At 41.8% G+C, this 25,412-nt stretch overlaps 1 protein-coding gene across 1 annotated transcript in view; it reads left to right on the top strand.

Annotated features, from left to right (window-relative positions):
• Nucleotides 1-2,290: 2,290 nt before the first annotated feature.
• zdhhc11 (zDHHC palmitoyltransferase 11) overlaps nucleotides 2,291-25,412 on the top strand; it is a 95,396-nt gene continuing 72,274 nt past the window's right edge. The window contains exon 1 of the mRNA XM_072560582.1: nucleotides 2,291-2,625. Coding sequence (XP_072416683.1) covers nucleotides 2,470-2,625 — 156 coding nt within the window. The 5' untranslated portion in view covers nucleotides 2,291-2,469. The remainder of the gene's footprint in view (nucleotides 2,626-25,412) is intronic.

Below are 25,412 nucleotides of genomic sequence, written 5' to 3'. Positions count from 1 at the left end.
TGTGACGGTGTAGTCCCAGTGCAGCGGTGTAGTCCCAGTGCGACGGTGTAGTCCCAATGTGCCAGTGTAGTCCCAGTGTGACAGTGTAGTCCCAGTGCGGTTGTGTAGTCCCAGTGTGACGGTGTAGTCCCAGAGTGACGGTGTTGTCCCATTGCGGGGCTATAGTCCCAGTGTGACGGTGTAGTCCCAGTGCGGCAGTGTAGTCCCAGTGCGGCGCTATAATCCCAGTGTGACGGTGTAGTCCCAGAGTGGCGGTGTAGTCCCAGTGCGGCAGTGTTGTCCCACAGTGACGGTGTAGTCCCAGTGCGGTGCTTTAGTCCCAGTGAGATGGTGTAGTCCCAGTGCGACGGTGTAGTCCCAAAGTGATGGTGTAGTCCCAAAATGACGGTGTAGCCCCAGTGCGGCAGTGTAGTCCCAGTGAGGCGGTGTAGTCCCAGTGCGACGGTGTAGTCCCAAAGTGATGGTGTAGTCCCAAAGTGATGGTGTAGTCCCAGTGTGGCGAGCTAGTCCCAGTGCTGCGTTCGCAATGTTGCTTCCAGGTTCTCCAGCTGCCCGGTACTCGACCTTGTCCAGGAGTGGCTGACTTCTTAGCCAGAGCCTCTTGGACCCGTATTCCAGTGGCCAGGCATGGCAATCTCATCCAGTTGCATATTCGGGTATTCCATCATTCCTTAATTGGCTTTCCCTGAGCCCAGGACCCAACTGATAAACATTGTGTTAATTTTAATTTTTAATTCTTTCTTTTTTCATTGATACAGGCACCGTGATCAGGTGACTTATAGAAGTTTTTATTGTATTTTTCATGTAAAACTACATGTGACAATAGATTTTTGTTCTGTTCTATTCTATTGTCAAATATGAAGATAAGGGACAGAAAGGAAAGGATGAGAAGGATAAGCAACTTGAATGCCCTTCATGACTACTGAAGTAATTTTGAATTGTCATCTCTGTCGTAATATAAAAAATCTTAGCAGCTAATATTTGCATGGCAATGTCATGCAAATAACAATTAGATAATATACTTTTTAGCTGTTGATTATGGGATAAATATTGGCCAATATATTGTTTTACTTTAAATAGAGTCGAGGGACTTGTTAAAGTTACCCACTCCCTGAGAGAGTAGTTATGGACTGCATTTATCTTCCAGCCATTTAGCTTCAGAATTGTTGAAATTCTTATCCTTTTGTTCATCTTGGCCACAATCCTACCTTTTTCTGTAATCTTTTAAGATCTCTGTATTCCTCCACCACCCAAGTTCTTACTCATCTGTCACTTTCTTTACAGACTACAGACATAGAATCCCTACAGTGTGGAAGCAGGCCGTTTGGCCCATTGAGTCCACACCGACCCTCCACGTTTTGGTGTAAGCTCACCGAAAAGGAAAGTCCCAAGCTGCATGAGGGAGTGCTGCTCTGAGAAACGAGGGAACATCAAGATAGCCTCACTGTACCGTTTGCGATAATACGTTTGCTTGATGCATATTCTGGGTTCCTGAAAGGGGAAAGTGCTACAAAATATCAAACACAAAATATCAAGGGGAGAGCATTGACATAGAGATAATGTAATTGGACTGGTTAATGTTGTGGCCAATGAGCGTGGGTTTACATCCTGCCATGGCTGATGAAGGGCTTTTGCCTGAAAAGTTGATTTTCCTGCTCCTTGGATGCTGCCTGACCTGCTGTGCTTTTCCAGCAACACTCTAATCTAGACTCTGATCTCCAGCATCTGTAGTCCTCACTTTCGCCTGATGAATTTGAATCCAATGATTAGACAAATGAAAAAGGTGTGAAAATGAATAAAAGGTTAACTATGAGATCGGAATCAATTGTCTCAAACCCATCTTGTTCGCTAAAGTCCTTTTGCAAAAAAAAAATCTGCAGTCTTTACTGGATCTGGCCTACATGTGACTCCAGAGTCACAGCAATGCCCCTGGGCAATTAGGAATGTGCAACAAATGCTGACCTTGCCAGTAATGCCCACATCTCATGAAAAAAAAAAGAAAAATTAAAAGAAACCCTCCATGCAATTTCACCCACAGATGTGATTTGCAGTTACTTTCCAACTGAAAAAGTAACGGTTTGTAAGCTATCACGGCCTTGTGTGTTGTACAAGATAGTGCTTTGTTGTTACATAGTGTGGAAGTTCAAGTCAATTTGCGATTCAATTGTGAACAGTTGGTGAGGCTGGCCACTTCCTTTCGCAGTTTCCTCTTTCCTCAGCTCGAAGGGAGGAGGGTATTCAGGTAGTTGTGACAGTGCAGATCTGCATCATCTGAAGGAAGTCACTTACCCGCGATGGTAGCAGATTTCACTGCCCGGCGAGCAGGAAGACGTTAGACTCGGCTGCTGAGTGGAGTAACGGCTGAAATGCTGCGAATATGTAGACCTTTGCCAAAGACGGCTCATGTCTGAACACACTGTTCAGAACTTTTAAGGATTTTCTTTTTTGTTTTGTTGCCTTGAACTGAAAATGTCGGTAATCCATCCCACATTACACTACCCTTGCTCATGTGGTGCTCAAAGCTGTGCTTCGTTCAAGGGATACAGCACCGTAATGGGGAACCATTATAGACAAGTGGGATTTTTTAACCATTATTTTCAATGCTGCTTTGTAATCTGGCACTGGGTATGTATGATCTAAGATCCCTAGTTTTAATGCTACGCATTAAAATATGTTCAGTGTCTTTTGAAAGCAATTTGATTATTCAGTTTGTATTAACAGACAGTCCATTTAAAGCATGTTTAATAGCATGTTTTCATTTTGATGTGGTTTATAAGTTAGCAAAGTTCACAACGTAGTGCTGCCTCCATTTCCATTTCCGCATGGTTGCAGCATCTGCTCAGTGATTTTGAAAATAAACTGATACTTCATTCCCAACTCACCCCCTTGCCTTGTTGCCTCTTGCTTGCTGCTTCTTTCTCAGTGCTCCCTGCCTTGCCATTTACCTCCCAGAACCCCTCACTGGCTGTTTCCATCTCTGGAACCAGCCCCCTCTCCCCCGCCCCTTGCTCATTCCTGCTCTGGCAAATACCTAGCATTTTGCATCTTTCAACACTCACCTCTTGGAGTTTTCCCCAATCCATTTAGTACATGTGAGATTTCTTTCTGAAGAGCTCCTGTCAACTAAGTTTTTTAAAAATATGTCTTAGATGTAGAAATGTTTGTTTACACTTGATAACCATGTTATTTTACATGGAATAATTAACCTTTGATTGTGTATCAATGGACTGTGACTGAAGTTAATTGGTTCTGTCGTACTGATTGCAGGAGCCTAACAAGGTTAGCATTTATTGAGTAAATGGAGGACTCATATTATTGTCCCTAAATTTGTGTGCATCTCAAAGGTGAGGAACTTCAGTTACACAGAGAATTTAGAGAATCTGGGCTGATCTTCTTGGAAATGAGAGGTTTGGAAGAAGATTTAATAAAATTATTCAAAATAATGTAGGGTTTGGACACTGCGAATAGAGAGAAGTATAGCAGATCAAGGACCACAGCAGATACATTTAAAGTGCTTGGCCAATGGCAACATGATGAGAACATTTATGTTTTAACTCAGCGAGTGGTTGGGATCTGCATTACAATGTGGAGAATGTGGTAGAAGCAGCTGAGTTGCTGCAGCAGGGAGCTGTCACAGACATGATGGGATGTCTGTGCCTCCTTTTGTGCTCTAGCCATCCTAGGAATAAATAAGTTGCTCACCCACTTTTTTCAGTGGGTCCTTATAAAGTTTTTATCTACTTGCTTCATAATTCAGCGTCATGTGGATCTAAAGTTGAAGTGTGGCCCATGGCTTTAATATATCCCCAAGTTCCTGCACTTAGTGAAAACCTCAGTAGCCGCTAATGAGATTTCCTGTTTACAAATCCTTCTGCCTGGACATCTCCCTCCGCCACATTGTCTGCAGTGATGATATTTCCTAACAGTGCTTTGTTTGACTTTTTACCATCAGCAATCTCATTTATTGTCCCTTTATTCATCTACCTGGTGGTGGACATCGATGGGCACATATTGTAGCTCACACTGTGACTAGGCCTCAAACTGTACTTACATAGAATGATACCTGACATTCAGGCAATTAACTGGTGGCATCTTAAAATAACTTAGGAGCGCATTGCTAACTGTACTTCAGAGACTCAGCTTGAAAATGCTTTTGTGCTTCACTATTCCACCTTTGCATCAATAGTTGACAACTATGCCATCTGCCATCTAGGCCCCATTCCCTGAAATTCCCACCAACCTTCCTTCAATACCTTTAATACTCTTCTAAACCATCACTTTGACCAAATGGTTAGTTGCCTTTCCTAACATCTCCTTCATTACAGCATCCAATTTTGTCTGATTAGGCCCCTGGGATATACATTATTGAGACATTTTCCTCCATTAAATATGAGTTGCTTTATTTTTCTGAGATATTAGATAATTTACATAACTAACTCTGCTTGATAATAATTACTAAGTTTGTATGTTCTCAAGAAATCAGTCTAGTTAGATATGTTTCCAAAAAAAAGAAGTTCAAAGTCAAAGTGACAGTCAGATGTAGTGCTGTGAAGCATGTTAAAGAAATTCACTTTTAGAAAACAAAATATGAGATCTTCCAAAACTGCCATTCAGTCTTTCTCCTTCAACAACCTATTCTCTGATCTGCAAAACAGTTGTATTGATGGTCGAGAGTTTAAATGATTTTGTTTCATTTATTTATGGGATTGGGTATCACTGGCTGGGCCAGCACTTAATATCTATCTCTAGTTTCTTTGAGAGGATGGTGGTAAACTGCCTTCTTGAACCGCTGCAGCTTGTGTGCTGTAGATGGACTCACAATGTTCTTAGGGAGGGACAAAGTCAACAATCGCACAGGTTATTGTGCAACAGGTTTATTTGAAAGTTCAGGAGTTTGACCCAGTGACATTGGTAATATGTATCCAAGTCGAGATAGTGAATGGCTTGGAGGGAAACTTGCAGGCAATGGTCCTAAATATCTGCTGCTTTTGTCCTTCCAGTTGGAACTGGTTATGAATCGGGAACGTGATTTCTAAGGAACATTGGTGAATTTCTGCAGTGCATTTTGTAGACACATAGCTAATACGGAGTGTCAGTGGTGGGTGGAATGTTTATGGATGTTTTGTCCTAAATGGTGTCAAGCCTGTTGAGTGTTGCTGAAGCTGCACTCATTCAGAAAGTCGGGAGTATTCCATCACAGATGATGGACAGTCTTTGGGGCATCGGGAGGTGAGTTATTCACTGTGATGTTCCTCGCCTCTGACCTGCTCTTGGACTGAATTTATATGGCCAGTCCAATTCATCTTCTGGTCAGTGGTAAGCACCCCAAAATGTTGACAGTGGGATTCAGTAATGGTAGTGCCACTGAATGCCAAGGGATGATGGTTATATTCATTCTTGTTGGAGATGAACATTTGTGAGACACCAAATGTTAATTGCCACTTTTCTACCCATGTCTGGATATTGCCTGGGTTTTGCTCAATTAGACATGAAATGCTTCAGTATTTGAGGAATTGCAAAAGGTACTAAACATTTTGCAATTGTTTGCAAACATTCCCACTTCTGGCCTTATGATAAAGGGAAGGTCACTGATGCAGCAGCTGAAGATGGATAAGACAGGGGACATTACCTCCTGAGAAAGGTAGTGGGCTATTGTGGTGCAGTGGTAGTGTATCTACCTCTGAGGCAGGAGGTCTGAGTTCAAGTACCACCTGCTCTGGAGTGTGTAATAGCATCTCTGAGCAGGTTGATTGAAATATCTACCCTTCATAAACCTTCTGGACTAGTTGAGCTACATCCCTGTGTATTAAAAAAGGTGGCTAGAGAGCTAGAAGGTTATCTTTCACAATTTTATAGATTCTGAAAAGGTTCCTGCAGATTGAGAATTAGCAAATGTAAATTCTTGTATAACAAGGGGGGAAGACAGTAAACAATTGCCAGAGCTGTTATTTTGATGTCAATAGTTAGGAAAATATATTATAAACTAAATGGTAACTAGCTACTTAGGTATGTACGGGTTAATGAGTTTATGTGAAATGGAAATCACGTTTGATGAACATGATGGAGTTTTGGAGATGTTAGTTAAAGCATAGATAAAGGAGAGGAGGCCTGGATTCAAGTTCCACCTGTTCCAGAGGTGTAAAGTAATATCCCCAAACAGGCTCATTAGAAGCTATCTAGATAAAGGAGAGCCAGTGGCTAAAGTGCATTTGGATTTCCAGGAGGCATTTGATAACGTTTCACACAAGTGATGAGTAAACAAAATGAAAGTGCATAGGATTGGGTGGGAATATACTATTAAGGACTGAGAGTTGGTTAGCAGTCAAAAAATGGAAGGTAGGAAAGAGAAGTTCATTCTCACGCATACAGGCAGTTACTAGTGTGATATTGCAAGGATCTATGCTTGGACCCAAGCTGTTCACAATTTGTATAAATTATTCCAAATTTGCTGACAACACAAAATTAGGTGGGATGTGAGTTGCAAGGAGGATGCACGGAGAGAATTCAGACAGCTTTGTCAATAGGCAGGAGCATGGCAGATAGAACATAATGTAAGTAAAAGTGTATTTCTAAATGGTGAGAGGTTGGGAGTGTTGATGTCCAAAGGGACCATTGTCCTTATTCAGGAGTTATTGAAATCAGGCATGATGTAGAGGTGCCAGTGTTGGACCGGGGTGAACAAAGATAAAAAAAATCACAACGCTAGGTTGTAGTCCAATAGGTTTATTTGGAAGTACAAGCTTTCGGAGTGCTGCTCTTTCGTCAGGTAGCTAGTGGGGCAGGATCATAGGACACAAAATTTAAAAGCAGGCATGCAGACACAGATTCCAGCTCGAAAGCCAAATGGCATGTTGGTTTTTGTTGCAAGGAGATTTGAGAACAGGAATGAAAATATCTTGCTGCAGTTATATAGAGCCTTTCTGAGACTGTATTTGGAGAAATGTGTATAGTTTTGGTCTTATTATCTAAGGAGGGAAATTATTGCCACAGATTAACCCCTGAGTTGACAAGATTGTATCATGAAGAACTTTGAGAAAACTGGATCTTATTCACTAGACATTTGAAGAATAAGAAGTAATCCAGTTGAAACTTAACAAAACTCTTTTAGGGCAGATGTGGATAGAATCTTTCCCCTGGCTGGTGAGTCTAGAACCAGGGGACCCAGTCTCAGATTAAGGGCCAGGCTTTTAAGACAGATGGAGAGAATTGTTTTCACTTAGAAGGTGATGAATCTTTACAAATCCCAAAGGACCTTGGAAGTTCAATTATTAAACATGTTCAAGAGGGAAATCAATATATTTTCAGGATAAAATGAAGAACTGCAGAGGTTGGAGATTTGAAACAAAACAAAAATTGCTGAAGAAACTTGGCAGGTCTGGCAGCGTCTGTGGAGAGAAAACAAGATGTAATGTTTATGTCCCTTCTTCAGAACTGGATTGAGAACTTAGAGTCACTGGATTTGAAGTGCTAACTTTGTTTTATCTTCACAGATGGTGCCAGATACTAATTATATTGGGTGGAGCAGGGAGGGAAATCGGGATAGTGGAGAACAATGATTAGATTAGGTTCCATACAGTGTGGAAACAGGCCCTTTGGCCCAACCAGTCCACACCGACCCTCCAAAGAGTAATCTACCCAGATCCATTTCCCTCTGACTAATGCACCTAACACTATGGGCAATTTAGCATGGCCAATTCACCTGACCCACATATCTTTAGACTGTGGAAGGAAACTGGAGCACCCGGAGGAAACCCATGTAGACATGGGGAGAATGTGTAAACTCCACAGACAGTCACCCGAGGCTGGAATTGAACCTGGGACTGTGAAGCAGCAGTGCTAACCACTGAGCCACCGTGCTGCCCCATGGCATTGAGGTAGAAGATCAGCTATGATCAGTTTTAATGGTCAGCACCTCAATGTGTCCCAATGGCTTCTATTTCTTATGTTTCTATGATTTTGTTCTTATTATTAGAATATTGATCAAGAATGGCAGAAAGAATAAACAAATGCTCATTCTGAACCACACTCAGATATTTTTTAACAAATACATGATACAGCGATATTCTGGATTTGGAGTTGTGGAGGTGGTTTCTGATATTTGATGTGCACTTTAGGAAGTTGAGGGGTGCAATTTCAGAGCTTAATCAAACATTTAGTACTTCAAACATTCTTTTTAAGCACTCCGTTCAGCTCTGACTTGTTTCATGTTCTGAAATAACCTTTGAATGAATGCTCCTGCAACTCATTTTAAGACACCAGTTGCTTTAGTGTTGAATCTTATTACCTTTGCAGTTTGCCTTTCACCTCTCTTGATGAGACTCCTGCCCTATGGCTTTTTCGTTGTCAAATATTTCTCTCGGTTTCCCAGAGTTCACAGAAGGACTGGATTTCATCAAGAGAATCCCAGCTCTGTGCTTGGTCCTCATGTAACTTTCATCAACAGTAAAGTCTACTTATTTTAATGACGTTCTTTGAACTCTATGACACCAATTGGACTTTATTTTTATGAAACTATTATCATTGAAATGATGTCCCTGCTCTGTTTGTTTTTTTATCCCATTGGGTTCCAGTGGCATCCAGTGGGTTCCTTGATCTATATAATTGGTGTGCTGTACAGATCTAGACAACAATTCATATTGGTAGGGAATGTTTGCTGTATGAAATGGTAATTTGACATTTAAGAATGAACTAAAATGTTAACTGCAATGCTGGGATATGACATTTGGGCAGATCCATTCTATTGTGACTTCTTAATCATGCCATTAAGTCTGATGGAGGATCAGTGTTTGAAAAATAGACTTGCATCCATTGACACTTACTCCAGTTAAAATATTGTCATCAACAGGAGAACTAGGAATGATATAATAATTCAAGAATAAGTTCAAGAGCTTAATTTAAACAAAAGGGAAAACATAATACTGAGTAATTAGATTGTTATTGGGACCTGCTAGCTGCAGCATGCCACAAATGACTTGCTGTATGCTTTCAGCGTTTTCTGTTTTTCTTTCTGCCTGAGCAAGTTCTTGGATATTGTTCCACAGACAGGATGTATGAGGCAGCTGTTTATTTTTCATTTTAAACTAAACAGCCACTAATGGCCCTGCTCTCTAATGAGCGCCTGCAACTTAGATGTAGCAAAATAAAGAAAATGGCACACAGACGGCTTCTTCAAGATGGACGTTTCCATCGACACAGAAAATAAAGTGGAAAGCAGCAAGTATTATTTTTGTTCATTCTTGGATATAGGTCTTGATTGGCTCTCCCCACTTGCCTTTGATGAGGTAGAAGGAAGCGACCACCTTTATCATTCTCTGGAATATATTTGGTGAAGGTGTTCCCACAGTACGATTAGGTATGGAGTGCCAAGGTTATGACTTGATGATCATGAAGGAAAGACTACATATAAGCAAGTTAGAATGGTTTGTTCTTTGGAGGGGGCCATGATATTCCCATGTAGCTGCTGCCCTGGTCCTTCATGATGGTTGAGGTTTTGGGTTTCACAGATGCCATTGAAGAAGTCACGTGGTGAGATGCTACATTGTCTCTGGAACTTACATCGTTGTGAATTTTAACAACCTGCTCCCTGCTAAAATAGCACAGATCCTAGCAGGTCAGGAATCCTACTTGCGGGACGTTTCAGAGAACACCTCTGGGACACCCAGACCAACCAACCCAACCAGCCCGTGGCTCAACACTTCAACTCCCCCTCCCACTCCACCAGGGACATGCAGGTCCTTGGACTCCTCCATCGCCAGACCATAGCAACACGACGGCTGGAGGAAGAGTGCCTCATCTTCTGCCTAGGAACCCTCCAATCACAAGGGATGAACTCAGACTTCTCCAGTTTCCTCATTTCCCCTCCCCCCACCTTGACTCAGTCCCAACCCTCGAACTCAGCACCACCTTCCTAACCTGCAATCTTCTTCCTGACCTCTCCGCTCCCACCCCTACTCTGGCCTATCACCCTCACCTTATCACCCTCACCTTAACCTCCTTCTACCTATCGCATTTCCAACGCCCCTCCCCCAAGTCCCTCCTCCCTACCTTTTATCTTAGCCTGCTTGGCACACTTTCCTCATTCCTTAAGAAGGGTTCATGCCCGATACGTCGATTCTCCTGCTCCTTGGATGCTGCCTGACCTGCTGCGCTTTTCCAGCAACACATTTTCAGCTCTGATCTCCAGCATCTGCAGTTCTCACTTCCTCCTGTTAAAGTCAAATCCTTAATTAAAACAGAACTTGATTGCTCATTTGAATGACTTTCTCAATAGATTCAAGCATTCCATGCTGGCTTTCAAATAGGGCAGGCAAAATCACAAAAATGGCAGGACAGGGTTGAAATATTGACTCGCTATCACTTAGTAGGGAATGTAGCTCCCTGTGTATATCCAAGCCCAGCTCCCCACTCTGTGCAAATAGGCTGCTCAGCCCAAATCTGTCTATTACTACATTTGCAAACCACACTGGCCTCCTCCTATCCCTATTAGCTTAAACCTTTTTGACATACTTTTACATTTGTATCTCTCTTCTATGTGGTTATCAAACTTTCCCTTAAGTGCATCAAAGAGATTTACCTCCCTTACTCATAAGGATTAGTAAATACTACAGCCACACTCTATAGGTGTTTGATGGGGTACTGACCAAGCAGCTTACCTTGTCCAAAGTGGTGTTGAGTTTCTTGAGTTTTGTTGAAGGGCCACTCGCCCAGGTAGATGTGAAGAATATTCCATCACATTCCTACTTTTTTTTGCTTCTTCCTCATTTGGGGAGTCAGGAGGTGAGCTACTCACTGTACTGAACAGAGAACATGGAACAGAACTGGAATAGGCCCTTCGGCCCACTATGTCTGCGCTGACCATGATGGCATTCTAAACCAATGCCTGCACATCTATCACTCTATTCCTTGCCTGTTCATGTATCTGTCTAAATGCCTCTTAAATCTTGCTATCACATGTACTTCTACCACTTCTCCTGGCAGCACTTTCCAGACACCTACCACCCTCTGTGTGAAAAAATCTTTCCTTGCACATCTCCTTTAGCCTTTCCCCCTCTCACCTTAAACCTTGACCCCCGTGGTATGTGACATTTTCACTCTGGGAAAAAGACTCGGACTCTCCACTCTGTCCACCTCTCTCATAATTTTATATACTTCTGTCAGGTCACCCCTCAGCCTCTAACACTCTAGTGAAAACTATCCAAGTTTTCCCAATCTCTCCTTATAGCTAATATACTCCAATCCAGGCAGCATCCTGGAAAACTTTCTTTGCACCCTCTCCAAAGCCTCGATATCCTTCCAATAGTGTGGTGACTAAATCTTCTTACAGTACTCCATATATGGCCTACATAATGTTTTAAATAGCTGCAACATGACTTTCCAACTTTTATACTCAATGCTCAATCAATGAGGAGAAGCACCTTATCTGCTTGTGTTGCTGATTTCAAGGAGCTATGGGCTTGAACCCCAAGATCCCTCCTTATGTCAGTGCTAATGGGTCCTCCCATTTAGTACTTAGGGTGGAGTTTGCACTTTCTTCCCATGTCTGCGGGGTTTTCTGTCAGGTGTTCCACTTTCCTTCCACAGTCCAAAACTGTGCAGGTTAGGTGGATTGACCATGCTAGAATGCCCCGTTGTGCCCAGGGATGCACAGGCCGGGTAGATTAGCTATCAGAAATGCAGGGTTGCAAGGATGAAAAATGCAATGAGACAGAACCTCTGCCACCCAAAACCATGCAATCTATCTTTGCAGTCCAAAGATGTGCAGGTTAGGTGAATTGGCCACGCTAAATTGCCCGTAGTGTTAGGTGAAGGGGTAAATGTAGGGGAATGGGTCTGGGTGGGTTGCTCTTCGGAGGATCGGTGTAGAGTTGTTGGGCCGAAGGGCCTGTTTCCACACTGTAAGTAATCTAATCTAATCCTATTCTTAATAAGTCAATTATTTTCCAAATGCGAGTAAATCCTGTTCCTAAGAATCTTCTACAATAATGTCCTCACCACTGATGTAAGGCTCACTGTCCTATAATTTTCTAGATTATCCCTGTTGCCCTGCTTGAACAAAGTAACAACATTAGCTATTCTACAGTCTTCTGGGACCTTACCTGTGGATAAACAGGATACAAAGATCTCTGTCAAGGCTCTATTTATCTTCTCCCTTGCCTCACTCGGTATCCTGGGATAGATCCCATCAGCCCCTAAGGACTTTACTACCTTAATAACTACCAAATACCATTTCCTTCTTAATATTGACATGATCTAGAATATCACCATACCCCTCCCTAACTTTACCATCATCCAAGTCCTTCTCCTTGGTGAATACTGATGCCAAGTACTCATTATGGCACTTCAACACTTTTTCCAGCAAGTTTGTTTCTGATTTCCAGCATCCATAGTTCTTTGGTTTTTCTGTTGTTTTTACATCCTTCCATGATCTGCCTACTCATCTGCTCCTCTATCTCCAACTGGCTATTGTGAGGCCTATAATATGACCCCATCATATTGACCGCACCTTTCTTATTCCTGAGTTCTACTCATTTGTCCTCACTGATGAATGCTTCAAGATGTCTCTTAGTACATATATGTCATTCTCCTTAATCAGTAATGCAACTCCCAACTCCTTTTACATCACTATCTCACCTGAACCATCTTAATCCCGGGACATTGAGCTGCTAGTCCTCAACCAAGTTTCGGTAATGGTTACAACAGCATTGTTCCATGTACTAACCCAGGCTCTAAGCTCATCTCCCTTACCTGTTATACCCTTAGAATTAAAAAAAAATACACTTCAGACTGCCAGCCCCTCATTAACCCAGCCCTGCCTTTCTTCCCGTTGGACTTTCTTGATGTAACTTGTTTATTCCTGTCTGGTTCCTGCCGCCCTCTTTCCCCCCCTTCCCCCCCAACACACACACACACACACACACACACACGTAGTTTAAACTCTCTTGAGACTCTCCTTTAATGTAGCTGGCTGGTCTAATTGCTTTACTGACCAGGCCTATAAAATTCAAGAATAGATCATTATTCTGAGATTTATCGTTATATTTAGGGATTACTGGGAGCGTTATTTTTCATACAAATCCTTCTTCAAATATTTGAATGGATTTGAGATCTTGATATGGCAGATTGATCAGGGCTTATTGAAGATGCTGCTGGCTGCCTTTTCTCCGTTTTTTTTGTTTGTTGTGTTCTTCTGTCTAACCACAGCATTAGGCTGGCAGAGTGTAGAGGAAATGATTATCCATTATGATTAACTTTGTCAATGGTGCTAGACTGCCTTTTAACATATTACATCTGTGATGTGAAGAAAGATAGTCTTTTCTGTTCCCGCTGAATTAAGACTTTTTTCTGCTGACTTGCTTTTTCTTGTGATTTTATAAATTGAAAACAATTGAATACAGTGCTACACTCAAAAATTTTTTTTCCTATGGATTTTGTTGGCATTGCAGGAACCTGAAGGAAAATAAAACTCTTTTAAGCTGAGTGTTGTTGTTTTAGGAGGAGCCATTCCCTTTCAATCTTACTTCAAGTATAGAAGACATCAAGTACTGATGAAAAATGCTTAGTTAAACCCCAGCTCTGTGGAACAATTGTAACAAAATAGATTACAAAATTTAGAATGTGTCATTCACGAACAAGGAAGATGCTGTTGGATGTTGTTACTACGCTCAATGGTGATGACTGAAATTCTCTGAATAAAAGCAAAAGATGCTGGAATTCTGAAACAAACACACAGCATGCTGGAGAAACTCAGCAGGTCTGCCAGCGTCTGTGGAAAACGATCTGCTGAAATTCTCCCAATATAGTTCAGCGAAGCTAATGAACTGCTTTAGTAGTTGGGCAAGTGTGGATGGGGATTGGATGTGGTGGTAGTGGTAGTCAAGGCAGGCATGTAGAGGGTGCAAGGGATTTGAGAAATATGGAGCTAAGTTGTGATGGGATTCGAGGTAGTTGCAGCCCATGTTCTTTAAATATGTGCTTGGAAATCAAAATACAATTCCACCAACTCCTATATTGAAGTGAGTTTAAGGAATGTACTTAATAGTAGCCTCAGTGTGCTCAACCCGTGGCAAACAAAATCCTAGAACATTTGAAAGTTCACAACAGATGTTGCAAGATGGGCAGGCTTCGAATTTATATAAATCATTCTGTCCTTGTGATGTTCCTACAGTGTACTCTTGTTGTCAGTAATGCTACCTTACCTGAAATGGCAGACAACAACTCAGCTGCAGTGTTATTACCCCCAACATATTTGGAACTCTGTAAACTGTGAGGTGCCAGAAAAACAGATGCTGCATGACCAAATTTGTACGTCACAATTAGACTCATGTTGCAGAGTAAGAAGCCCGGAATCTTTTTTTCAGTGGAGTGTCAGAGGTTGAAGGGTGACCTCAGAAGTTTATAAAATCATGAGGGGTATAGATAAGGTGAATGGCAGATGTCTTTTCCCTAGGGTGGGGCATTTCAAGACTAAACAGCATATTTTTAAAGTGACAGGAGAAAGCATGTCAAAAGACATGAGGAGACGGTTTTTTCACAGAGAGTGGTTTGTGTGTGTAATAAACCGCAGAGGAAGTGGTGGATGCAGTATAGTTACAATGTTTAAAAGACATTTAGATAAGTATATAAATAAGAAATGTTTGGAGGGATATGGGTCAAACGCAGGCAGGTGGGACCGTTTCGTTTAGGATTATGGTTGGCATGGACTGGTTGAAACAAAGGATCTGTTTCTGTGCTGTACAACTCTATGAATCAAGAAGTCACTCGCTAATTTCTGTGTATGGAGATAATTCAATAAACTTGTTTATTTTGAGTTATGGTTTTCATATGGTGATTCTTACCTCCTTCAGAAAATTACAACAGTTGCATTGTCAGGAAATCCATATTTTGTTTTTGAGATAGAATTTGCTTGAACCCATTGGATAGTGTTTGTTTATTTCAGGAATTACAAATAGAGAAAATAATTCTGGTTTCTTTGTTGTTACAAGCGGGTATGCGATGTTACCATGTAGATTGATAGTTTTCAACATCCAAGCTTTTCCAAGTAAATAGTCCAACATATCAACCTTGCAAGATTTGCTGTCTAATTCATAAAGGGACATAATCTTAAGTGTAAGTACTTTAGCAACTGAATTTGTTCAATATTCCCCCTCTCTTCTCTGGACTTATTAACCATCACTTGTGTTTGTTCTTACTGGTACTAATAGTCATCCAAGTGAGTAGGGAAATATTAGATAGGGAAAGTAGCATCAAGAGGAAATTATAAGCAGTGCATGGATAGATTGTTCATTATTCTTATTCACCTTTACCTGGTTTTGCAGTAACCAGTGCTGGACCCATAATCGAAAGCTCACACAGTATCCAATAATATTGATGTAAACAGTTTATTGTGTCATCTGTCCATTTTGTGTGTGCCTTTAAAAATTACAGCTGCAGAGTTTCAGAATTTCTGTAAATATTAAGTTTTGAAATTTCTTTCATGCAGTAATGTCAGTTTTCAGTTAGTACTGCTGGTCACAGGAAACCAAATGGTTTTAAGTTCTAGGAAGAAGTCTTATAGTTTCTCAGCGAACTATTTCAAAAAATTAACCACAAGGCCTGAGATTGCTGTTGTTCCCCTGGAGACAACTCATTTTCACTTTTGTATTTGGAACATGGTTTCTTGCCTCATTATTTATCAGTTGTTGTACATGTTTTAATATAACTGAACCATGTTCCCAGCATTTTGCTGTACATTGCTGGCTGCTTATTTATAACAGGCTAGATTGTATGAGTAAAAGCTGTCACAACCTAATGTTTAACATTTATGACCACAATGTATTAATGACCTTGTCAAGCATGTATCAACACTGTGGTGAAATTCCAGGATGTGTGCAGTGAACATTATGAAAGTACAAAACAATCACTGAATGCAACATCAACTGCTCAGACTGTCCTGCCAAATTTTATTACTGACTCTGATAGGGATGATATAACCCAAGGTAACTTTTTTTTATTTTGCCCTTCCTAGCCTTAGCAGGCCAACTTAGCACAATCCAAGCACGCCTGTCTGCAGTCCTAACTGAGATCTGCTAAATCTGTGCAAAACAAGGAACACAATAAAAGAAGGCAGTTGGAATGCTATGTTTTATTGTGAGAGGAATTGACAAAAAAGTAAGGATGGTATGCTTCCAATATCGAGGGCATTGGTGAGACCACATCGCAAACAATCTATACAGTTTCAGTCTCCATGTTTAAGGAAGTGAGAAGTCACACTATATCAGGTTATAGTCCAGCAGGTTTATTTAAAATCACAAACTTGCTGAGCGCTGCTCCTTCATTAGGTGAAGTCTTCACTTGACGAAGGAGCAGCACTCTGAAAATTTATGGTTTCAAATAAATCTGTTGGACTATAACCTGGTGCTATGTGACTTCTGACTTTGTCCATACCAGTCCAATACCATCACCTCCACAAGGAAGGAAGGATGTTGGAGGCAGTCCAGAAAAGGTTCACTAGATTGATACTTGGGATGATTGGGCTTTCTCATGAGGAAAGATTAGACAAGCTAGGCTTGTTTTCATTAGAAGAATGAAGGTGATTTTATTGAAGTTCAAATATCCTGAAAGGCCTTGTCAAGATGGATATTGAAATCATACTTCCTCTTGTGGATCAGTCCAGAACTAGAAGACGTTGGTTAAAATTAGGAGTTGCCGTTTTCGGACAGAAATGAGAAATTTTGTTTTCTCGTGAGGTTTGTGAGACTTTGGTATTCTGTGCCTCACAAGGCAGTTAAGGGAGTAATTGGAATTGTGGTATTCTCTATCTCAGGCTCATTGGTGGCTGCATATCTACTGTCTACAGGATATACTGCAGACATACACCAAGACCTCTTGGGCAGCAACTCTTAGATGCCACTCCTCAGTCATCTGAAAGAGCAGAGGAAGGACATGCATGGGAACATCAGCTGCTCCAAATTCCCAATCTCAAGTCACAGACTTTCCTGACTTGTTTGTTTATCACCTATTGTCATCAGCCATGGACTAACATTCTAATACTCCATGCTGAGTAGAAGTAGTGATATAATGTTGCAGTTGTACAGGACATTGGTGAGACCACTTTTGAAATACTGTGTATATTTCTAGTTGCCCTGCTTTAGGAAGGATATTATTAAATTGGAGAGCGTTCATAAAATATTTACAAGGATGTTGCCAGGACTGGAGGGATAGGCTGGACATTGGGACAGAGCTAAGGTGAATAGCAAAGATCGCCAATGGTAGGGGAGTTCAAAACTTTTAAGGTGAGAAGACAAAGATTTAAAAGGGGACCTGAGGGGGCAGCATTTTCACACAGAGGGTGGTTCATACGTGGAATGAACTGCCAGAGGAACTGATAGGTGCAGGTACAGTTATAACATTTAGAAGACATTTGGGCAAATACATGAATAGGAAAGTTTAGAGGGAAACACAAGCAAATGAGACTAGATTAGTTTAGGAAACTTGGTTGGCATGGACGAGATGGACCAACGGGTCAGTTTCTGTATTGTATGACTCTATGACTCTGACCCCTGTTTGAGCTTAACAGCAAAGTTCAGAAGCCCATGGACAATCCTGCTCCTAATAATCTAATAAGAAAATACTTGTTATCATACCTGAGTTTGGGATATCAATCACTGGCAGGTTGAGCTGCCACCAACTGTGTCTTAACAAGAAGGTGTTCTTAACCAAGATGATGTTTATTGCATGATAGCTATCAGCTACACGTTCCATTACCATTATTACTCAGACTACAACAAGGTCTGTGGGTTTAGATCTTCAATCGGCAAGATCCTCAGATGCTTTGCCCTACACTCATGGAGCCTGTAAAACATCATTACATTGGGTGCAGTCTCCAACAGTAACCCTTTCAGAATGCTTACCTTGTACAACAGATCTGGCCTGGGTTTTATGTGTATTCAAATAGCAGTGCTTCCCAACAGCGCTCGCTTGACGTTACACTGATGTGTCATCCTGGATTTTGCATTACAATCACCAGAATACACCTTGAACTTTTAACCCTCTGATGCATGGGTAAGAGAATGCCACTACAGAAACACACAACAAGCGAATCTTCCCAGTCCCCACAGAGGTGGGTTTGAAGTTTGAATGGGAGGAAATCTTAGGTAGGGGGAAATTGGGTTAGTGACCTGGTATATTTCCAATCTGGGACAATCTGGCAAGAGATGGGACATCACAGCAGCTATCCAGCTGGCAACAGCACATGGTGAATTTGAATAATCAAGTGTGTGACAATGGGCAAATTGTGGATGCCACTAAGATGTTGTCAGGAAAATACTGAGCCCCAAATTGAGGCCAAAGCCTGGCAGGTGTCTGGGGTGGGGGAAGGGGCAACCTGTTCTTACCAACTGCAGTCCTCCAACACGTGCGCGTGTGCATACACCCCCCCCCCCCCCCCCCAGTAACTAAGGCATTACTTGTTAAGACTCTTTCCAGGGCATCTCTGGAGCTTACCATCTGACAGTGACTGTGCCCACTTCCACTGGTAAGGCTGCAGGTCCTCACGTTGAACCTTTAGTCTCTAGCGGACTAAAAGGTAGCTTCCTGATTGGCTTGGGAAACCTACCTACTATCATCTTGCAGTGTTGGGACCTGGAAATGGTCATGAACCAAAATTAGTTTAAAAGAACTTCAGATTTTGCTCAGTGAAAGTTGAGTAACAAAGGTAGACTTCCATGCTGTGGGTGAAATTGGGTCAAACCTGAGCTTATGTTGAACATTTGAATTCCTCATGACATAACCAGTTATATAAAACCACACTTTAGTGTGTATCATGCTAAAGTAGAAAGAAACACCCAAAGTATGATAACGACATTACGAATACCCTGTTGAACTAATCAAAATTAACTTCCCAGTTGAATGATGCCGACCCAATTAATTTGAACAGAGCTGAACTATGTAGCTACCTCTTCTTGATGTGTTGCTACAGAACTAATTATCTGTGGATCAGCACTGAGAAATTTCCTGTAATTATGTCGTAATCTTCAATTCTTTGTTACAGATGCTCTCATCTGTTAATTAGATAGATGATATAGGACAAAACAAACATGTAAATTAAATTTGATAAAGATCTCTAACACAGGCTAAGGATATAAAGGGTATTAGAATAAAATGGTGTTTTCAAGCATGTAATGCTGTTCTGAAGTGCACGATACAGTTACTAAAACACAAGAAAGTCTGTTGTTGGTTTGTGAAATTATCTCTTAAATTTTCTGCTCTGTAATTAGATCCATATGTCTTTGATACACTTGTTATAAAAGTAAAAACTTGGATTTATATAGCACCTTTCAAGTGGGCAGACACATATCACAACAAATGAGGTACTGTTTTATTTTGAAGTCTATTTGGTGTTATAGGAAATGAAGCAGCCAATTTGAGCAAAAGGCACAATGAAATAATGAACAGACTATATGTTTTTTTTGTGGTGACTTTGGTCATGTAATAAATAGAGGCCAGGTCAATGGAAGAGTATTGAACTGTGAAATGGGATTTTAATATTAACACAGAGTTTCCTTCGAGGACAATATACTTTGATGTTTATCCACTTTCACTTAGAAATCAGAATTTAATGTCTTTACTATGGATGAATAGTGAATTGTTCCCCTTTCCTCTTGTTTTAAATGAAACTATGAAATAAGATTTTTGTTTGGTGGTATGTATCATGAACTTTTTTTTCTTAATAATTCTCTGGATATAGATATTGCTGGCTAGGCCAGTATTTATTGCCCATCCATGATTTTCCCAGAGGATGGTTAAGAGTCAGCTAAATCACTATGGGTCTGGAGTCACATGTAGGCCAGATCAAGTAAGGACAGAAGATTTCCTTCCCATTGCTGAACCAGATGGGTTTTCCAACAATTGACAATGGTTTCATGGTCACAATTAGACTTTTAATTCCAGATTTTATTGAATTCAAATTCTACCATCTGTCCCGGCAGGATTTGAACTTTGATTCATACTGATTGTGAAAATGTTTTTATGCACTGGACCCAGTTTCAGACCTCAAGGCTTAGCTGACAGGCAGGTCACAGCAAAGATAATTATAGTTACATCAGACAATAGGGCTGCTTTCTCATTAGAGAGAGACCGGTGGTGGTTTAACCTAACAGTCACCATGCCTTGGGCAAGAGAAGAGGTTGAGAAGGAGATTCCTTCATGATATATTCTGTCAGTGCAGGAATTGATCCCACATATGGTGTTGCTCCATATCACAAACTAGCCTTCTGGTTGATTGAGTGAACCGACCCCAAATAATATTGGCACCAGGAGGAGGAATAATGTCCTTAATTTCCACTGACCCGCTGATACTGTAATCTGAGGACAGATTCTGGATTGTTGTGACACCCTACAAAGCTGTTTGAACACTTCTATCTGCAGCCGTGGTGACAGCAGTCTGAACGTGTGGCAGACAGCTCCAACCTCACACGACTTCAGTCTGAATTTCCATGCAGCTCTGAGACATTGGGAATGAATTATTGTGTTGCACTGGAAACTGCTGCGTTGTGGTTGAGGCTTAGATTTCTCACCATTTCCACACTGGAAAGGCTGTGCGACAAGCTGAGGGTGCATTCCTTCAAGTGCCTCAACATTGACAGCAGATATTTTTTGAAAGGCCTGACAACACAGCAAGCATTCCTCTGTGCTTAGCCATCAGTATTCTTCTGTAAACCACCCCAAATCTGCGTACCACAATTCATTGACCCTCTGGTGGACTTCAACCTGCATTACCCTTGTCCTCTGCCCTAGCTGCAGGTCATTCATGCCCAATATCTCAGCATGTGTGCCTTAAAGTTTCCTTCTCTTCCTTTCTGACTTCTTGCTCCACCACCTGGCCATTGTGGAATCTTGGATGTTGAAAGGAGAAAAGCAACAACGATAGGTTTGTGGAAGTGGATACTTCCACTGATTACAGTTGGAAACCTTAAGAGTTATGCCGAGAGGAATTGAGAAGAAGTATAAAAGATATTAGCTTCAATAATTTCAGTCTCTGTGGGAGTTCAGACACACAAGCTTTCCAGTTCCATGTTACCTATAGTTTGTGTGACTACACAAAAGAGGGAGGCCTGCCACTGAATGCAGTGCAATGTGTTTGGGTGGTGTGGCTGTCATGGTTGAACAGAAGTCAGTATCCGCAAACTGTTGAGCTGTGGGTGCGTGAGATTTGCAGCTGTGGTAAGTGCATTAAGGTGACGTGAAGCCTTGTATTGGTGAATATCAGATATTGAATGACTCCTGATTTCTAGTAGATAAACAATGATAGTGTGGTGCATCTTGAAGAGAGTGTCAGGCTGATGGTACAGTTGGCAGGATATCATTTTTGATAATGCATTCACTGACCGTTCCCATTCATGTGAGGTTATTGAGGGTTTTGTGGCACTGCATTCAAGTCCTCTGGCTGGATTCCTGGCATTGACCAGTAGGACTATCTATGGCTACCTCTTGGATCACTTGTGTTGACCATATCTCCACTTCTCCACTTCCAGCACCAAGGCTTTAATGTCCAGTGCCCATGATCTACCATGCTTCATTTTTATTGAATATTCCCCCATGCCACACACATCTTTTGAATGGCTTTCAGCACTTGTTTCATCCCTCTAAGAGGTGCAGGCTCAGTAGTGCAGACTAACTGCTGCCCACATTGCTGCCTACCCTTGTACTCTACTTCCCCAGTTGTTTTCAGGTCCTTTTGCATTTTGCCCCCTTTATGTCTCTAAACATTTCTTTATAAACACAGTGTAATTGTTTCCTATCTCCAGGTAGAATCATAGAATCCCTAGAGTGCAGAAAGGGGCCATTTGGCCTATCAAGTCTGCACTGACCCTCTGAAGAGCATCCCACACAGTCCACGCAACCCAACCTCGACCCTATCCCCCTAATCCTGCATTTACCGTGACTAATCTGCCCAGCCTGCAATCCCTGGACACTTGGGGCAATTTAGCATGGCCAATCTACCTAACCTACACATCTTTGGACTGTGGGAGGAAACCAGATCACCCAGAGGAAGCCTACAGGGAGAATGTGCAAATTCCAACAATCACCCAAGACTGGAACTGAACCCAGGAACCTGGCACTTTGAAGCACCGGTGTGATGATTGTTTTCCTCCCCTTCGCCCCTCCTCCTACCCCAACCCACACAAAGATAAAGCTGTCCAACAGGATAAATTTGGCACCCCATCCATCACAGGCACACAGTGACAGCAGTGTGTACCAACTACAAAATACACTGTAGCAACTCATGGCTTCTTCAACAGCACTTTCCAGACCTGTCAACTCTGCCACATAGAAGCACAAGGTCAGCAGATGCATGGGAACATTACTACTATAACTTCCCTTCCAAGCCTCACACCATCTTGACTTGGAACTATGTCATTGCATATATGACTATATCCTGGAGCTCCCTTCCCAACAGCACTGCAGGTGTATCTGCCCACCATGGACATTAACAGTACAAGAGATTGGCTTACCACTTGTTTCTCGAGTGCATTTAAGGATAAATGTCAGCAATGCGCACATCCTATGAGCAAATTTTAAAAACATGCATTATTGTTTCTATTCCTGTTTGTGGGCGGCACGGTGGCACAGTGGTTAGCACTGCAGCCTCACAGCGCCAGAGACCCGGGTTCAATTCCTGCCTCAGGTGACTCTCTGTGTGGAGTTTGCACATTCTCTCTGTGCCTGTGTGGGTTTCCTCTGGATGCTCCGGTTTCATCCCACAATCCAAAAATGTGCAGGTTAGGTGAATTGGCCATGCTAAGTTGCCCGTAGTGTTAGGTGAAGGAGTAAATGTGGGGGAATGGGTCTGGGTGGGTTGGTGTGGACTTGTTGGGCCGAAGGGCCTGTTTCCACACTGCAATCTAATCTAATCTAGAAGTGGCTTTCAATACTCTTATAGGCCATGGATTCAATAATAATACTTGCAAATCAAAAACCAACTTCTCCTTATCTCCTCTCTGATTGTTTAGTCACCTATCTTGAATTTTTGTCCTCTGGTTAACAACCTCCTGGTGGATGAAATAATTTCTCTTCACCTACCCAATCAAAGCTCTTCGTCATTTGGAACACCTTTATTAAATGTTCCCTTGACTTCTCTGCTCTAAGGAGAACAATCCCGCTTTCCTCATATCCCACATAACTGAGTGCCAAAGATCATATTTAATTAAACACCATTATCCTCATTTACAAATTCTCTCTATCATCTCCTCCAGCCTTCAAACTCCAACAACATGCTCCTCTCCCCTGTTTCTGAAGTAGCACCTCACATTTTACCACCATTTCTCTTTCAATACTGACCTCACTCTCTGAAACTTATGCTGTAAACTTTGCAATCAGTATCTCTTCAATTTTGGGCAGACTTCCCTATTCAAGAATCAATCTTCATCTTTTAAATAAAAATTGAAAGATCTGCAGAAGCTGGAAATCAGAATCAAAACCAGAAATTGTTGGAAAAGCTTAACAAATCTGACAGCAGCTGTGGAGAGAAATCAGAGTTAACGTTTCAGTTCCAGTGACCCTTCCTCAGAACTGCAGATCTAATTTTGAGGAAGGGTCCCTGCACCCTAAACAGTAACTCTGAATTTTTTCCACTGATGCTGCCAGACTAGCTGAGTTTTTCCAGCAATTTCTGTTTTTGCTTCAACATCCATTTTCTTGCTATGTTGCACTTTGGGGTGTTTTTCCTAATAGAGGTGCTTGCTTGAAAAAATTATTAATTAAATAAAACTCAATACCATCTGCCAGTTATGTTTTAATACTTACTAACCCAGAACAATAGACTGGTATTATCACTGAATCTCCATTAAATAACTTGATTTTGTTGAAGCGAGTATTTCTAACAACGGTCTTCATTTATGAAGGATCTGTTTTGCGACATCCATCTTTCTTCCTTTGTTTTCCAACTCAGCACTGGCTTCCATTCTCTGCGACAAGCCATTAACTTAACTCTTCTCCCTCCATTCTCCACAAGAGTGAGAGACTTATTGTTGTTAAGATTGAGACAATATATTTGGCTTCATCACTGCTCCAGCTCTAAACTTGCATTCGTCATTGTTTGTCTGCTATCTCCCCTCATGCCCTCTCGAGGTTTTCTTGTCAATCAGTCTCACCATCTGCTCCCTCCATTCTATCCTCATGAGACTACTGACTGACCAAGATCCTTTCTTGGTCTCTATGTTAGTTGATGTGATTAACAGTTGTCTCTCCTCAGTTACTTTGCTTTTGCCCTTCAAATCTGCCTTCATCACCTTTCTCCTCAAAAAAAACCTCTTGTGATCCCTCTGTCACTGCAAATATTGTCACATTTAACCTTTACCCTTCAGTCCTTCAATACATGATTGCTTCCCAAACTTGTGCCCATCTTTCTTGGACCTCTGTGTTTGGAATCCTCTAATTATAGTTTCACTACTGCTTTAGCATTTAGGCAGTTCACATCATAACTGACCTTCTATTTGACTGTAACTATGGTAAGTGTTCCTTCCTCATCCTTGACAATTATACAGCATTTAACACCACCAACCCCACCGTCCACTCTCATGCCAGTCTCATGGAACCTGGGTTCAATTGTTATTTACCGAATTAGCACTAGAGTATTACTTGGCTTATATCCTGTAAGTTATCTTTAGTGTCCTGAAAATATCTATCTCTGGCCAATTCCTATTCCTAATCCCTTTCAGCATCATCCAAAAATATAGCATTGGTTTCCGCCTTCCACCTTTCTTGACGCCCCCCCACAGTACTTTGAATTGTCAGACTGCTTGTTCAACTTGCAGTATCAGATAAGCAGAAATTACCCTTAACTAATAGATTAGATTAGATTACTTACAGTGTGGAAACAGGCCCTTCGGCCCAACAAGTCCACACTGCCCCGCCGAAGCGCAACCCACCCATACCCCTACATTTACCCCTTACCTAACACTACAGGCAATTTAGCATGGCCAATTCACCTGACCTGCACATCTTTGGACTGTGGGAGGAAACCGGAGCACCCGGAGGAAACCCACGCAGACACGGGGAGGACGTGCAAACTCCACACAGTTAGTCACCTGAGGCGGGAATTGAACCCGGGTCTCTGGCGCTGCGAGGCAGCAGTGCTAACCACTCTGCCACCGTGCCACCCACGGCAATATTGAGAAGACTTGGGCCAATGCCATTAACTCTGTTGTGTTAATACTGACCATCACTCTTCTGGCAACTGTATAAATGTGAACCTGCCTGTTTGCAACCTCAATGTCATATTTGATCCCAAAGTAAGATTCCAAGCACATTTCCATACGTTCTTCCACTTCCGTAACATCACCCAACTCTGCCCTTGCCTTAGCTCATCTGCTCCTGAAAGTCATGACATGGTTCAAGCAGGACAATATTGGGATCAGTTGAGAGCCTCTGCCTCC

Source organism: Chiloscyllium punctatum, chromosome 41, assembly GCF_047496795.1.
Source record: "Chiloscyllium punctatum isolate Juve2018m chromosome 41, sChiPun1.3, whole genome shotgun sequence".
Taxonomy (NCBI): Eukaryota; Metazoa; Chordata; class Chondrichthyes; order Orectolobiformes; family Hemiscylliidae; genus Chiloscyllium; species Chiloscyllium punctatum.
This window is presented reverse-complemented; position numbering and strand designations above follow the sequence as displayed.